General features: G+C 37.8%; 2 protein-coding genes across 4 annotated transcripts; one reads left to right on the top strand and one right to left on the bottom strand.

Annotated features, from left to right (window-relative positions):
- Positions 1-680: 680 nt before the first annotated feature.
- On the top strand, positions 681-12,012 carry LOC9308011 (myosin-17). The gene is made up of 39 exons (XM_021023070.1): positions 681-1,118; positions 2,061-2,189; positions 2,448-2,591; positions 2,697-2,842; positions 2,939-3,095; positions 3,262-3,320; positions 3,664-3,823; positions 3,929-4,078; positions 4,164-4,300; positions 4,389-4,535; positions 4,772-4,873; positions 4,954-5,011; positions 5,099-5,200; positions 5,289-5,326; positions 5,466-5,592; positions 5,670-5,840; positions 6,204-6,335; positions 6,457-6,566; positions 6,720-6,780; positions 6,868-7,045; positions 7,308-7,513; positions 7,638-7,757; positions 7,832-7,930; positions 8,005-8,226; positions 8,352-8,491; positions 8,716-8,833; positions 8,927-8,977; positions 9,076-9,147; positions 9,255-9,425; positions 9,578-9,733; positions 9,832-10,038; positions 10,226-10,363; positions 10,452-10,522; positions 10,615-10,714; positions 10,805-10,861; positions 10,955-11,011; positions 11,105-11,185; positions 11,265-11,347; positions 11,430-12,012. The coding sequence occupies exons 1-39, from the start codon at positions 1,116-1,118 to the stop codon at positions 11,563-11,565; spliced, it is 4,596 nt and encodes a 1,531-aa protein (XP_020878729.1). The 5' UTR covers positions 681-1,115; the 3' UTR covers positions 11,566-12,012.
- A 238-nt stretch (positions 12,013-12,250) lies between these two features.
- On the bottom strand, positions 12,251-16,408 carry LOC9308010 (LRR receptor-like serine/threonine-protein kinase EFR). 3 transcript variants are annotated; one of them, XM_021023073.1, is made up of 3 exons: positions 16,228-16,408; positions 12,997-15,620; positions 12,251-12,910 (listed from the first exon to the last, which is right to left on the bottom strand). In XM_021023073.1, exons 2-3 carry the CDS (start codon positions 15,599-15,601, stop codon positions 12,516-12,518), a joined length of 3,000 nt encoding a protein of 999 aa, XP_020878732.1. In that variant the 5' UTR covers positions 15,602-15,620; positions 16,228-16,408; the 3' UTR covers positions 12,251-12,515. The 3 variants fall into 3 exon arrangements, with proteins under 3 accessions (XP_020878732.1, XP_020878731.1, XP_020878730.1); XM_021023072.1 differs by having other exon boundaries at positions 12,294-12,910; positions 12,997-16,039; positions 16,228-16,367; XM_021023071.1 differs by having other exon boundaries at positions 12,382-12,910; positions 12,997-16,133.
- Between the last annotated feature and the right edge of the window lie 131 nt (positions 16,409-16,539).

Here is a 16,539-nt window from a genome sequence, read left to right as displayed (position 1 = left end):
TACGGTTTAACCCGACCCGTCTAAATATGGGTCGTATTAAAGCCCAAATAAAGGTTATTGTTTCAGCCCAACCAAAAACATATTACATTGAAAGAGTATAGACCGTAGGGGATGATAATGATAATAATGACATGACCAAAGCTAGTATTAGACGTCTTAATTAACACCATCTTGCGGGTTCAAATTGATTTCCCCTAGACTAGAAAATCATGCATCATCCCAAAAACTAAATTAATATTTTATTTTCACTTTGAAAATATGAGTCAAATCATTTTTAAACATTCTTCACAGCTTAGGTATCCTATATTTTTAAAAAAGGGGAATTTCAAAAACAGAAACGCTCATAAAAATTTAAAATATTTCCACATCTAACTAATCCACTAACGAAGACTAATAGCTAGAATAATGAATTAGAGACAAATTAGCCATAATTTACTCTTAAGTCTTAATAAAAGGGGATAAAAGTGTAAAAATAACCAATTCAAAGGGCAGAAAGAAGATGTTTTTTTTTATTTACCAACAATTTTTGTTGTCTGTGTCTAGACTCAAAGAGTATGGGTGGCTGACCACGAATGTGAATGTCCAACTCGATCCACCTCCCTTCTTTCAGTGGACCCCACTTGACCAATCTCAATTCTCAAGCACCATTTTTTTTTTGAAAAAAATAAACACACTAATAATAATTAAAAAAAAAAAAAGTGTTAGAGAGAGAAAGACACACAGCTCAAAAGAGAACATTGTTGCTCGAGGAGAGAGAAAAAAAAAAAAAAAAGCCATTCGAAGAACGTCGTCTGCAAGAAGAAGGCCAAGTCCAGCTTCTTTCTTCTTTCTTCTTCTTCAACAATCATCAGCTTTCTTGAGAGAGATTAAAAGAATTCATTCTTTTGAAAAGATTTTTGGCTCCGTTAAATCCGATCTCCCGATTTCTCCGTGTCTGCTTTGAGCTGACTTCAAGCAGAATTTTTCAGACCACCAACTCGAGATTCTGCCCGATCTGATACGTCTTGTTGCCTGACTCGCTGAGTCGGCTTTCTGCAAAAATCGGTCTCTCTTGGATGAGTTAACTGGGAAAAAGAGAGACGATCTATTGAAAAAAAAAAAAAAAAAGAGTTGCCATGGTAATATCCTAGACATCATCATCCTCTTCGTTTTTTCGATTGCTTATTGTATTTTCTTAAATGGGTTTTTGTTGGATTTTAATCAAGTAAACGGATTTTGATTTTTGACAACTTTCCGATTTGGTGTTCGTTAGTAGAGAGATATCTTTGTATGAGATTTGCGTTTTGTTTTCGATCCCTAGTTCGTCTTCCCATAAACACAAGAGATTCTCAATCCACCTATAGTCGAAAAGTTGAAATTTTTTTAGGGGAACTTTACACAGTTTTATTTGAAAGGTAAGGTTCAAGTTCTATAGAAGTTGGACCATTTCATATATCTTAAAATTCATTTCTTGGACTATCATTTCCTATTACCATTTCACTTAGCGGCTCTCATCGTTTTAGATAGCTTCTATTATTAGTAATGCGGTCATGTAAGCTTAGATTGTGTCCCTTGTATATATTTCCTGAATTAAGATTTAATTGCTTGATTCATTATAAGGAAACTGGGGGAAATGCGCAGTGTTATTATATCTTTCTTGTGTTTGGAAGTGAGTGTTGTTGTCTCTAGATTCTAGCAAACATGCCTTGAAGGCTAAATATGTTTCTTACGAGCATTAGAAAATTTTCTGTACTCTTGATAGAAAGTTTATTTCCTGGTTTTGCGGAAATTTTTAACATTAGTTACTTTCGGTTTAGGTTTGTTTGTCTGGTGCCATTTAGTTAAACTGGTTGAACTTGATGATATTTGATCATTTGAAAGAGGAAATGTTGTCGTACTTCCTTCTCTATAGCTTTCTATTAAGTTTCCTATGATTTAAGTATATTTTTCCTCCATTCAACAAATTAGACCATCTTTGTGTTAGACTGATAGTCACCCACGAATCCATAAACTTATGAAACAGCTTGTGTGAGGTTATTAAAATCTGTGTACCTCACATGTTCAATATTTATATCTTGTAGGTTGGCCCAGTTAATATAATAGTTGGTTCTCATGTTTGGATTGAAGATCCAGGAGCGGCATGGATTGATGGTGAAGTTGTCAAAATTAATGGCGAAGAAGTTCATGCACAGACCACAAACGGGAAGACCGTAAGTTGTCAATCCTCCTCCGATGCTTTTGCATGTAATATTTCTTGAGAAAGTATGTCACTGGATAGGGTGTTTCTGCTTAGGATGTCTTTTTAACTTTAAGCATAATGTCACTAGTCTTCTAACCTCTTTCCGTGTGAATATCGTGTTACTTCTCTAACATATGAGTTTTGCATGACATTGACATCCCTAATTCATAATTATATTACAATCATTGAAACCAGATATTGTATCAAAATCAATGAAATTTAATTTCAGGTTGTGGCCAATATCGCAAACGTATTTCCAAAGGATACAGAGGCGCCCCCTGGGGGTGTTGATGACATGACAAAGCTCTCATACTTACATGAACCAGGTGTTTTGAATAACTTGGCCATGAGATATGAGTTAAACGAAATTTATGTAAGTTGTTATGCATTTTCTGCACTGAGTACTTATGAAATCACATATTGAGTTCCTAGGCAGTAGAAAACATTCCTGAATATTTCCCCTTAAATGTGTTTGCAGACATATACTGGCAACATCTTGATTGCTGTAAATCCATTTCAAAGGTTACCACATCTCTATGATACTCATATGATGGAGCAGTATAAAGGAGCAGGTTTTGGGGAATTAAGCCCCCATGTGTTTGCAATTGCAGAAGTGGCTTACAGGTAATTAAGCCCAATCAATGAATCCATGAGCAGAAATTCTCTGAGTCACTCTTTATTAGTACATTTCTCATGCTAGTCTATTGCTTCTCTGGGTAGGGCAATGATCAATGAGGGCAAGAGTAACTCAATTCTGGTAAGTGGGGAAAGTGGTGCTGGTAAAACTGAGACCACCAAGATGCTTATGCGCTACCTTGCTTACCTCGGTGGTCGATCCGGCGTTGAAGGAAGGACAGTGGAACAGCAAGTTCTGGAGGTGAGGCTTCCAAAATCTATGTCTCTTTTATTTTGGCTTTGAAGCTTATCATGGAGAAGAGTATAAGCCTCTACACAGATACTTTTAGTTACTGCATTGATATGTTTATAGAGAGGCTTGTAATGCTAGCTTGATTCACTATTTTGGTTTTGTTGTTGGTATACAGTCAAATCCAGTTCTTGAAGCTTTTGGCAACGCCAAAACTCTCAGGAATAACAACTCCAGGTACGCATGCGTATGTTCACTTAGAGGTTTTTCCTACGGACAGTTGTCATGAGTTGCACAGTCAAATTTGTTCTTGGCTTGAAGCTTCCTCAGTCACCCCTTGTCATAAAATTGTTTTCTACCTATATAAGAAACCCCAAGGAATCAACTGCACAGATGGTACATAAGAAAATTGAATCACATATAAACAATGCTAATCTCTTGGCCTTCTTTATCTGTAAACTTAAAGAGTAATCAACTCAATAGTAATACTTTGTACGTGATTGATTATTGTATTATAGAGTTATTCGAAGCTTCAAAGCAGATATCCTCATTGTAACTTTTTCTTTCAATCATAATGCAGTCGATTTGGAAAGTTTGTCGAGCTTCAGTTTGACAACTGTGGGAGAATATCTGGAGCAGCTGTGCGAACGTATCTGTTGGAAAGGTCTCGAGTGTGTCAAATATCAGATCCTGAAAGAAATTACCACTGCTTTTACCTTTTATGTGCTGCCCCACCTGAGGTATTGGTGCTACACAATGATGCTAAAATACGTTATTGTGAGGCGTTCTGCTTTAAATCACATGAATAAGTAGTTGGGGATTTCATTTATTTTCCCAATCTGTAGGAAAGAGAAAAGTTCAAGTTGGGAGATCCTAAGTTATTCCACTACCTAAATCAATCGAAGTGTTATAAACTGGATGGAGTGGATGACACCGAGGAATATCTTGCTACCCGACGAGCTATGGATATTGTTGGCATCAGTGAAGAGGAACAGGTCAGTCTTCCATTTGCTCCTTTTCAAACAAGAAATGATTTCTCTGGTAGAGCATCTTATTGACCATTCTGATAATTGCTATCAGGATGCAATTTTTAGAGTTGTTGCTGCAATCCTGCATCTAGGTAATGTCAATTTTGCAAAAGGAAAAGAGATTGACTCCTCAGTTTTGAAGGATGACAAATCAAGATATCATCTTGATGTATGTGCTGAACTTCTTAGGTATGTGCTGTAGCTTACTTGTTTAATCTCGATTTCTATTTCGTTTCTTTTCTTACATCTTTGATCCTGGACTCACTTCTTTCAAAAGGTGTGATGCAAAGAAAATGGAAGATGCATTGATAAAACGTGTAATGGTGACACCAGAAGAGGTTATTACAAGAACACTTGATCCTGATTCAGCTACGGGTAGCAGGGATGCGTTAGCAAAAACTATCTATTCACGCTTGTTTGATTGGTATAAAAAGAAACTTTCTCTCTTTAGACTTTCTGATTCGTATGTTTTATTTGTTTTTTGTTTTCACTTAGTTCACTCTTCTATAGAGGACATGTTTCACCTATTGTGTCAGTACAAATCATTGATGCATCAGAAATATGTCCGAGAAATGTCTACAATTTCTTTATATATATATTTCAGTTGAGCTGCCACTTGAAATTTTGCAACTCCTTAAAACCCACATAATTTGTTTTCAGGCTTGTTGATAAAATTAACAATTCTATCGGGCAAGATCCGAATTCTAAGACAATAATTGGTGTTCTAGATATCTATGGGTTTGAAAGCTTTAAGATCAACAGGTAAAGTTTATGGCTTGCAGAATGATTTCTTCTTCTGTAATATTGTTATAGCTCTATTGATTTCTCTGTATTTTCCCCAGCTTTGAGCAGTTTTGCATCAATTTTACCAATGAAAAGCTGCAACAACATTTCAACCAGGTCCGTTATGTTCTTACCCACTACTATCTTTCAAATATATATTCGTCTCCTACTTCTCTTTGACGTACAAAAATTATATTTTAACAGCACGTCTTCAAAATGGAACAAGAAGATTATACCAAAGAAGAGATTAACTGGAGTTACATAGAATTTGTTGATAACAAAGATGTGTTGGATCTCATTGAAAAGGTGTCCTACAGTCGTCCTATCTAATTTTTGTGATAGTTTACAACTATTTCATCTCCTTGACACATATGTATATGACTTGCTCTTTCAGAAACCTGGAGGAGTCATTGCACTTCTAGATGAAGCATGGTAGGCTGCTAGACTCTTTAGAAGAAACTGTTCCAATTTATGCTTATGGACTAAAGATCTTCTACAATTCTGATGAAAATGCTGCTTTGCTTGGTTTGACTGAGATCATCTGTATAATGGATATTCGATTCTTTTGCAGTATGTTTCCGAAGTCGACACATGAAACATTTGCTCAGAAGCTGTATCAAACGTTCAAAAACAATAAGCGGTTTACAAAACCAAAGCTATCTCGAACCAGCTTTGCAATATCCCATTATGCTGGAGAGGTATAACATCTTCCACATGCTTGTGATAAGTTTAGATATTTTTTCCTGTTAACATTCTCTCTTTTCTACTGAAACAGGTAACATATCAGGCTGACTTGTTCCTTGACAAGAACAAAGATTACGTGGTGGCAGAACATCAGGATCTTTTGATAGCTTCCAGTGATACTTTTGTAGCTGGTCTATTTCCTCGCCTACCAGAAGAAACATCAAGTAAAACCAAATTTTCTTCCATCGGGTCACGCTTTAAGGTATGTTTTTTTCCCCCTTCAACTGCTATGCTCTATATTCTCCTTTACAGTAAATATTTAAGGAACTAGGATTTTCGTATTAGACAGATAATGATCAATAGTCTGTATATAGTGGACACATCTCTAACATTTGTGTCCTGAGTGTGCTTGATAGAGGCCATATCACTGATTCAGACCTCGTTAACTTGTTTCTTTCATTCACTTTGACTTTGCAATTATTATTTTATTCTATGGCTTTCAAGTTTTCACCGTTGTTGTGTTAGCGAGTCATGATTTCATACATTATGTAGTGGAAACTCTAGCTCAAAATGTCAGAGACATTTTATTTGTATCTAACAAGAAATGCTCAATGTCAAATTTCAGCTTCAACTTCAATCTTTGATGGAGACACTGAGTTCAACTGAACCTCACTACATCAGATGTGTGAAGCCAAATAATGTACTTAAGCCTTCCATCTTCGAGAATGTGAATGTAATTCAACAATTGCGGTGTGGTGTAAGTACAATTGGAACCTTCCACATTATTTTTGCAAGTTTAGTGGTATTTATAAGGCTCTTCAACCTAAATATTTGCTTATGAAACTTTTAAGCTTACTATTTGTCTTACTTTTGTGAAGGGTGTTCTGGAAGCTATTAGAATCAGCTGTGCAGGTTATCCTACAAAGCGGACATTTTATGAGTTTCTCAATCGTTTTGGTGTACTTGCTCCAGAAGTTCTGGAGGGAAAGTAAGTCGTAATTGATATCAACTGTGTTTTCGCTCGTAGTTTTGTATAATCCTGACAAATGGCCTTGGTATTTTGTTTCTTGCAGTTTTTTTTTTCTTTGAAACAAGCCTTCTACTTTTTAGTTGTGTGTAATGGTTTCTATTTTCTTTGCAGTTATGATGACAAAGTTGCATGCAAAATGCTTCTGGATAAGATAGGCTTAAAGGGTTATGAAGTAAGTCATTTGTAATAGCATTATGTAATGGTTCCTTTGATGTTATAGGAACTATGTCTAATTTATCCAATATGCTGCCACTTGCAGTTAGGGAAAACAAAAGTATTCCTTAGGGCTGGGCAGATGGCTGAGTTGGATGCAAGAAGAGCTGAGGTTCTTGGAAATGCAGCTAGGAGAATTCAAAGGCAAAGCCGTACTTTTATTGCGCGTAAAGAATTCCGTGCTCTACGAGGAGCTGCTATTGTGTTACAGTCTAACTGCCGAGGTATCTTGTTTCTTAATTTATTGCAACATTTCGCTCTTCTCTTTTGTTGCTATTGTTGTAATTGTCCAGCATATTGAATGCAGAATATACTTGCTTCTGTGTGTAAACATGAAATTAGTGGCTTGTTATGGAATATATTTAGTTGTTTCATATTTCCATGCAGATGTGAAATATATTTAGTGTTTATGTGCATTCTTTTTTTTCTCTACGGATTGTCTAATTTTTGGAGGTGAGCTTCTCAAACGTTTTTATTGAATGCAAGGCAAATTGGCATGCAACCTTTATGAAGAAATGCGACGCCAGGCAGCAGCGGTGAAGATTCAGAAGATTTTCAGAAGACATATTGCCAGAGAATCTTATTTAAGAATTAGACATTCAACAATAACAGTTCAAACAGCACTAAGGGGAATGGTTGCTCGCAATGAGTTCAGATTCAGAAAGCGAATGAAGGCTGCTACTATTATTCAGGTAATTTCTAAGAAACCTCTTTGGGTCAATTTTGTTTACCTAACTGAGAAAATAAGAAAATGTCAGTGTGCATAATTGTTCCTTGGACATCAGCAATCTGATGGTTCTTCCTTTTTTAATTAAGGCTTGTCTTCGAAGTCATCTCGCACATTCTTACTACAAGAAACTCCAGAAAGCTGCCCTTTCTACACAATGTGGCTGGAGGAGCAGGGTTGCACGAAAAGAATTGAGGACACTTAAGATGGTTCGGTCTTTTTTTGGTTTTATAAAACTTCATGAAACAAATGAGGTTCTTACCTTTACAATTAACTGAATCAGGCCGCACGAGACACAGGAGCCCTTAGAGAGGCGAAAGACAAACTTGAAAAGCGTGTTGAGGAATTAACATGGCGTTTACAACTAGAAAAGCGACAGAGAGTAAGTTTATTTCCATACTCTGGCATGATATCAAGCTTTGTTTACACTGTTATTGATAATCCCTGGTAATATAGACCGAGCTAGAAGAAGCAAAAACCCAAGAATATGCAAAACAACAGGAGGCTTTACAAACTATGCGGTTGCAAGTTGAAGAAGCAAACGCTGCTGTGATTAGAGAGCGGGAGGCTGCAAGGAAAGCTATTGAAGAAGCACCTCCAGTCATTAAGGAGACTCCTGTATTGGTTGAGGATACTGAAAAAATCAATTCATTAACATCAGAGGTGGAGGCTCTAAAGGTATGTGTGTTTTCACTTATTAGATCATCCTTTATGTATTCACTAACAAAGTTAGAAGATACATGCTGATTACTCCCTTAATAAAGTGAAGCGGATTGGTTGGTTTAAATCATATTTTATTACAGGCTTCGCTTCAGGCTGAACGACAAGCCGCAGAAAATTTGAAAAAAGCTTTCTCAGAGGCAGAAGCTAGAAATTCCGAGCTGGCCACGGAGCTTGAAAATGCTACAAGAAAAGCAGATCAGCTTCATGAATCAGTGCAAAGGTTCGTAAAATATATTGATGTGCAATCAACAGAAAAAAGACAGATTCTAATGTCTCATGCTTCTTTAACTTAGCCATGTAGTTTTGACTGTCATTTTGCTTACAACTTTTGATACTACTGCCAAGAGACTTTTACTAGTCGTTGTTATATTTGTTGGTTGATTAAATAAGTTATCACTGTGTTTCTTCTGTTCCTGACTTTTACACATTTTGCTTCTTGTTCAGACTAGAAGAGAAGCTTTCCAATTCAGAGTCAGAGATTCAAGTACTCCGTCAACAGGCACTTGCTATTTCGCCAACCAGTAGAACTATGGCCACTCGATCAAAAACAATGCTTTTACCGGTGCCAACAACATGAATTGTTTTCCTTCTTTGTGGTTCATAAAATTACAAGAAGGCCTGTTTGTTAATGTAGTTTTTTCTTTTAAATGTTCAGAGAACTCCAGAGAATGGAAATTATCTTAATGGAGGAACAAAGACTACACCGGTAAGGGGAAGTGCATTTTCTGATTAAATTGCACGTTCAAAAGGAGACTTGGATACTTTGTTGTTTCTTCAATTGCTTATCGTCTAAAAATTTCACAGGACATGACTCTTGCTGTACGGGAACCAGAGTCTGAGGAGAAACCGCAGAAATATCTGAATGAAAAGCAACAGGTATCAGATATATGAATTTCTTGTACTAATTGTAATGATGGGACCCCATTTCTTGCATTATTGCACTCTGCTTTTCTCTTAACACATATAAACATCGTGTCATGCAGGAAAACCAGGATCTACTAGTCAAGTGTATCTCACAAAATCTTGGATACGCTGGGGACAAGCCTGTTGCTGCATGTGTCATATACAAATGTCTCCTTCACTGGAGATCATTTGAAGTGGAAAGAACTAGCGTCTTTGACCGTATCATTCAAACAATAGCTTCAGCCATTGAAGTAAGTTGATTCTTTCTTGCCTCATTGTACAGAAGCATTTATGTGACCGTATCATTCAAACCAGGATACTTTGTTGTTTTCTATTTCAATCTTCTAAATTCCAGAAGCGGATATGTTCTGAATATCAATTGGAAATGTTGTCTTTTATACAGGTCCCAGATAACAATGAGGTTTTGGCGTATTGGTTATCTAATTCAGCCACTTTATTATTGCTTCTGCAACGTACACTCAAAGCAACTGGAGCAGCGAGTTTAACACCGCAGAGGCGAAGAACAACATCAGCATCTCTATTTGGAAGGATGTCACAAGTAAGAAGCTGCAAATCAGATCATTTTTCTGACATTTTTATCTGACTCGGCATGTCAACATCAATTCATCGTGTGTACCTCTTTAACAATCTAAATAGGGATTAAGGGGATCTCCTCAAAGTGCTGGACTTTCTTTTCTGAATAGACAAGGGCTCACCAAGCTTGACGACTTGAGGCAAGTTGAAGCAAAGTACCCTGCACTACTTTTCAAGCAACAGCTTACTGCATTCCTCGAGAAGATATATGGAATGATCAGAGATAACCTAAAGAAAGAGATCTCTCCTCTCCTTGGCTTATGTATACAGGTAATTTTTTTGTTGGTTTGTCTTAATAACTGAATGTTCTGGAATATTCTTCTTTTATTGCTACTGAGAAGGGAATGCATGTAGTTCTTTGTTGTTTCTCTTTTGTGGAAGTTGATATGCTGAAATTTTTTAGCTTTAGTTTCTTTATTTTTTCGATTTTGTGTAAGGCAATGTTTACATGCTCCAGGCACCAAGGACATCAAGGGCAAGTTTGGTTAAAGGGAGAGCACAAGCAAATGCTGTTGCTCAACAAGCTCTGATTGCACATTGGCAAAGTATTCGGAAAAGCCTAAACAGTTACTTGAATTTAATGAAAGCAAACAATGTGAGTCTGAAATTCCATTAAAAATGAACGTAAGTAAAATTTTAACTTCTTATGACTGATGATTACAATCTATGTTTACATGATACAGGCTCCACCCTTCTTAGTCCGCAAAGTATTCACACAAATATTCTCCTTCATCAACGTTCAACTTTTCAACAGGCATGTTTCACTTGGAATCTATCTTTTTTCTTCTTATGTCAAAGCACTTTTTTCTTGGCTGACAGAAAGATTTCTGTCATTAACTTGTGCAGTCTTCTTCTTCGTCGTGAGTGTTGCTCATTCAGCAATGGGGAGTACGTTAAAGCTGGTTTGGCTGAATTAGAGCAGTGGTGTATAGAGGCTACCGATGAAGTAAGCCGAGATTTCGTCACGCTTTGCCTCTCAGTCGCTTGAATATTTTTATATCTTTTGAAATGGAATTGTTGTTTCATTTTCGTACAGTATGCTGGCTCAGCTTGGGATGAGTTGAGGCATATCAGGCAGGCTGTTGGCTTCCTGGTAAAATTCTTAGTTGATGCTATGCCACTCCTTTTATGCACTCCCGTTACATTGTGCTTACGTGAGCATTGCTTGTTTTGACTCTTTGTTCAGGTTATTCATCAAAAGCCAAAAAAGACCTTAGACGAGATTACAAGAGAACTCTGTCCGGTATTTAGTCTCTTCTACTCAGTTAAAGCTGTCTTTATCTCGTGTTAATTATTTTGCTATGAGATGATAATTGAATTGGCTTTTTTGGTTCAGGTGCTAAGTATACAGCAGCTATACAGAATCAGCACAATGTACTGGGATGACAAATATGGCACTCATAGTGTTTCTTCAGATGTATGTTTCACTTGTAAATAACTAAGCTTTCTTCTTTTGTCTAGATATGGTTTTAATTGTGTTCTTTCCAAAACCATAGGTTATTGCAAACATGAGGGTTATGATGACAGAGGACTCGAACAATGCCGTAAGCAGCTCCTTCCTTTTGGACGATGACTCGAGGTAACCTGATAAGAATTTGTTTTCAATCTCTTTGTAACCTTCTCATTTCTCAACTAACGCGAGGGAATCAATCAAAACACAGCATTCCATTCACGGTGGAGGATATATCAAAGTCAATGCAACAAGTGGATGTAAATGACATCGAACCTCCTCAACTAATCCGTGAAAACTCCGGTTTCGGATTCTTACTCACACGTAAGGAAGGCGGTACATCGTAACTGCTCTCGGGAACTCGTTATGGTCCACAAGATACGAATGTTTCTGCTGCATATACATAAATACATCGTGTGAGCCACTGCATTCCTATGGGCATTTTGTGTATATTATCTTCTTTTCGGTTTCCATTCTTTTTTCTTCTTTGTTTTGGGGTTCAGTCTCCGGCCTTTGTATTTGTGGAGAGGCCGAGTTTATTTCATTCTTTGCATCCCTGTAGTTATGGAAACTCACAGGGGTTATTTGTTTGCCATTTTGGTTTTGTCATAGAATGGCTTTAGGTTTGTTTGATACTGTCCTGCCCAGAGAGGGGAGGAGAGTATTGTTTTAGTCAATTACTTATTTGTTGGTTTGGGCTGAGTTTTTGTAATCGTTTTGGGAAATTGTAATGAATGAACTAGAATTTGTTTTCACGATTTATATAGGTCGCACATCTTATATTTTTCATGTGATTGTTAAGAGTATTTTCTTATATCTGTTAGTTGTTTCTAAATCATTACATTATTGAATTTCATTAACAGAGCAAGGTGCAATCGCAGGACTGTAACGAAACAACAACTCTGTTATCTGTAATATAAGAAAGTACAATCACATTACTGGATACATTTTGGTACTAGTAATGTGATTTGTCTTAGTAGGTCAGTTTTGCTACTAATGAACTTTTCCAAACAAGTTTTGTTCAATCTTTAATGGGCGCAGAGAACTATAATGTATTTCAAAGTGAAAAAGGATATTCAACGACCATATCTATGTGGTCATAATCATTATCACCCACAACAACAAAAGAAAAGGATTAAAGAGATTAAAGGCTACAGCAGAGATAGATTTTAAAATGTTCTTTATTCCCTTATTATATATAATTAGTAGTCTCTCCCCAACAATGTTCTGTTTCGATCTTTTACTGTGTGCCCATCCTAAGTAGTTGAGAAGGTATTTGTGATGTCATCATTTTGGTCTACACAGTATGCAAGTCCGCATCTAACATCCATTCCTGAGGAGAACTTTGCGGAGCATCTCGAGGACTCTCTGTAATAGTCGTCTTGGAACTGAAGAATTTAGTTCTGATTGAGATTAATTCTCGTACCACTTCAGCAATTCTCATCCTATCCCTTGGATATTCTTCAGAACACTTTATCCCCACCTGCAAAACCAGTCTCAACCATTCATCAATGGCGTTGCTGCCTCCACTACTCGTGCAACCAGACAATACCGACTGTGTGTAGCAGTGGAGGTTGTAATCGCCTGCAAATGGTTCGTCTGTCGGTTTCTTTCCTGTGAACATCTCCAAAAGTAGAATTCCAAAGCTGTACACATCTCCTTGTATTGATGGTTGGCCTCCCATTCCATATTCTGCACATGTCTCAATGAAACAACAGACAATGAGGTTGGATGATTCATTGTTAAACAATACATTTTGCATATAGATGTTTATCAACCTGGTGCGGTATAGCCAATGGTGCCTCTGACACCGGCAGAACTAAACTGCTTTAGAAAGGATTCTCGATCGTATTTATAGAGGAGCCGAGCCAAACCAAAGTCACTAACATGAGCAGTCAGATCATCGTCTAGAAGAACGTTGCTTGGCTTAATATCACAGTGAGCTACAGGGTCATGACAATGAACGTGCAGATACTCCAAAGCTGAAGCCACATCTATTGCTATGTTGAGTTTCTCTGGAAGTGTTAAGGATCTCGAGTGCTCGTTTGCCCTTTCCTGATCTTCTGGCTGCAGCCACATATCCAGACTTCCTTTTGGCATGAACTCATAGACCAGAGCTCTGAACTCATTTCCCTCGGAATCGAGACTTGAACAGACCGTTATCAGTTTTATAAGGTTACGATGTCGTATACCCTTGAAGGTTTCACATTCCGACATAAAGCTTTTAGTTGCTCCATGCTTTAGGAGGTTCAGAACTTTAACCGCAACGAGTCTATTCTCATGGCCAAGCAATCCTTTAAACACATTACCGAAATTGCCTGAACCAATCAGATTGGTTGAAGAGAAGCCACTTGTTGCACTATGAAGCTCATCATAACTTACCTTCTCATGGAACATCCCCAAAGTAGTAGAATCAGATGGGTTACCATCACTGGCATTGTTCTTCTTTCTCCTCTTCATGAACCAACACAGAGAAGCCACAATTATGATTAACAAAAGCGAAGCTATACCTATACCAATACCACTGAAAACTTTCTTTCTAAGTGAGAGAGGCTTTCTCTTCCTTGGAGATGCTTCTACAATGCATGGCTTTAGTTGCATTTCTCTGACGCCTCCACATATATTTTTGTTACCAAAAACAGAAACTGCTGTAGCATTTCGGAACACTCCTGTTGTTGGCACGCTTCCCTCAAAATTGTTCATAGAAAGATTCAGATTTCGCAACAAAGGAAGATTGGTCAGATATCGAGGTATCCGGCCAGAGAGATTGTTGTTGGAGAAGTCAACATTCGTTAGGCTTACCAACCGACTTATATCTGGAATGGCTCCGTCAAACGAATTTCCTTGCATATAAAGAAATTCCATCGAGAGACAACCCCCTATAGCTTGTGGGATCTGTCCTGATAATTTGTTGTACGAAGCACCTAGTCCAACAAGAAGTTCCAACTTTCCAACTTCTTCTGGAAAATGGCCGGTCAAGAAATTGTTTGACAAATCTATGTAAGCGAGGGACGGAATTTGCAGTATTTCCCGAGGTATAGTCCCATTCAACCTATTTGTATCAATCCACAGGTCTAGCAAGTATCGACAACGTCCAAGACTCTGAGGGATTCTTCCGTGGAAACTATTGCTATTCAAATGGAGCTTCTGCAACTGAGTCATGTTGCCAAAATAAGATGGTATTTCCCCCGATATTGCATTTGAATAGAGATCCACCACCTGCAAATTCAAAAGCTTCCCGAAAGAGACTGGAAGTTCTCCAGACAACTTATTTGTTTCCATACTGAGTTCTTGCAGGCTTATAAGATTCCCGATGTCGTAAGGAATGGTTCCAGAGATAAGATTTTGTCCAAGGAAGAGACTAGTCAATTTAGTGGACAGATTGGCCATGGAGGCAGGCAGCTCACCTCCAAGTCTATTGTAACCAACATCTAAGTGCTCTAATTGAGTGCAGTTCGCCAAAGCACCAATAAATTCAAGACCACTGGACGAGTTATATCCAAGAGAGTTATTACGAATCCCTAACCACCACAGATTACGTAACTTTCCAAAGCTCAAAGGGATACTTCCAGTCAGGTAATTAGATGAGATATCAAACCATTCAAGGCTTGAGATATTGGCAAGTGTTATGGGAATAGCTCCAGTGAACTGATTTGATCCCAAAAGAAGCCATCTTAGACTTGGTAGAAGATCACCAAAATCAGCCCTAAGGTTACCCGAAAAGCTATTGTCAGCTAGAGATAGAAACTCAAGAGAGGAGATGTTGTACAATGCAGGAGGAAAACCACCTGAAAAACTATTCAGTGCTATTTGAAAAAACACCATATGAGTCAATCTAGCTACTTCGTCTGGAATCTCACCTCCCATCTGGTTATATGCAAAGTCAAGCTTCTGGAGTGACGTCAAGTTTCCAAAAGATGCAGGAAAATTTCCTGTAAGGTTGTTTTTACTAAGATCCAGAATGGCCAGCTTAGAAAGTGAACCTAGTTCTGAAGGAACGCCATGTCCAAGCTGGTTTGACGATAAATCAACAGTCGACAGTCTAGAGCAATTAGAAAGACTAGGCGGAATCCTTCCTTGGAGAAGATTATAGCTCATGTTCAAGTACTGAAGCCTAAATAGCATTCCCACCTCTTGAGGGATGGTACTTCCAAAAGAGTTGTCTCCAAGATTAAGAAACCTGAGAAAGGAGAGATTACCAATGGAGGGTGAGATCACACCGGTTAACTTGAATCCTCCGATGTTCAGACTTATAACTCTTTCTTGCCTGCGGCCACATATGACTCCAATCCAATTGCATAATGGGGAGGAGTGATTCCATGAGGCCAAGACCTCTCTCTTGTTTTCAGAAACTTGAGACTTGAACTCAAGCAAAGCTTTCATGTCAGTCTCATTAGAAAACCTGGCTTGAGCAAAGACCACGCAGCAAACTTGAAGAAGCAACATGAGAGCATTGAAAGCAAGTGGAAAAGACAGCTTCATGTCGCTTATAAAAAGATAAAGAAAGGTTCTTCTGCTTCAACATTAAACCAGAAAATGAAAGAAATTTTAAGGTAAACAAGAAGCAAAATCCAAAATGTGAACCCATTACAGTCGTGGGGCTATTAAATGCGGTCCAAAATCATTGAAAGTGGTCACAAAGAAACAAATTGCGTACTGCGTAGACTTTTGAAATATCTTTAGTTTTTTCAACAGTCAAAAAACACATTAGCGTGTGTGTCTGTAAACAGAGTAAAAAAAGGCAAAGTATTTCCCAAAACAGAACACATTGGTCGACACACACACAACCTCTTGTCTTGTCATTTTGGTTTCAATCTTCTTCTGAAACGTGTATTGACAATCATCATCCATCAGAAAGTTTGAATTTTCCAAAGTTAATTCAAAGACATTGATAGAAGTTCTCGTTTTATAAATTCTGAAACAAATTACATGTACAAAAAAAATGCAATCTTTACTTGTTGATAATCTAAAGGGTCGTAAATAGAAAGAAATAAAAGGAGGATTTTTACTTTACGGTTTTGTGCGAAGGCCTCGATCATTTGCACTGTCGTAAAATGCGTCCGGTAATTTGAGGAAGGCCATCGATTCTTGCAAAATCAGCTTAGACTGGATCTTCCGGCTGCGCCATGATTAGAACTCAAAAAAATTGTCGGTGGTCGAGAAATCTCTGTGGAGTGAGTCAGAAGGTGCAGCCCTGGCTCAATATATTTGAGAGCCTTAGGGCAAAAATTTTTTTTTGCTTATTATTATCGCCGAACCTGAAAAAAGGAGAGTACTTGTAGTTTTTGCCACAAGCCACGATGGCAAGCCCGTGGTTCAAT

Source organism: Arabidopsis lyrata (genome assembly GCF_000004255.2).
Source record: "Arabidopsis lyrata subsp. lyrata unplaced genomic scaffold ARALYscaffold_6, whole genome shotgun sequence".
Lineage (NCBI taxonomy): Eukaryota > Viridiplantae > Streptophyta > Magnoliopsida > Brassicales > Brassicaceae > Arabidopsis > Arabidopsis lyrata.
This window is presented reverse-complemented; position numbering and strand designations above follow the sequence as displayed.

Coding starts and splice junctions, on each gene's coding strand:
- LOC9308011 (XM_021023070.1), top strand. Junction 2,843..2,938: donor ATTGCAGAAGTGGCTTACAG/GTAATTAAGCCC, acceptor TTCTCTGGGTAG/GGCAATGATCAATGAGGGCA. Junction 6,567..6,719: donor CCAGAAGTTCTGGAGGGAAA/GTAAGTCGTAAT, acceptor TTTTCTTTGCAG/TTATGATGACAAAGTTGCAT.
- LOC9308010 (XM_021023071.1), bottom strand. CDS start 15,700: ATGAAGCTGTCTTTTCCACTTGCTTTCAATGCTCTCATGTTGCTTCTT. Junction 12,911..12,996: donor CATTGGCTATACCGCACCAG/GTTGATAAACAT, acceptor AGACATGTGCAG/AATATGGAATGGGAGGCCAA.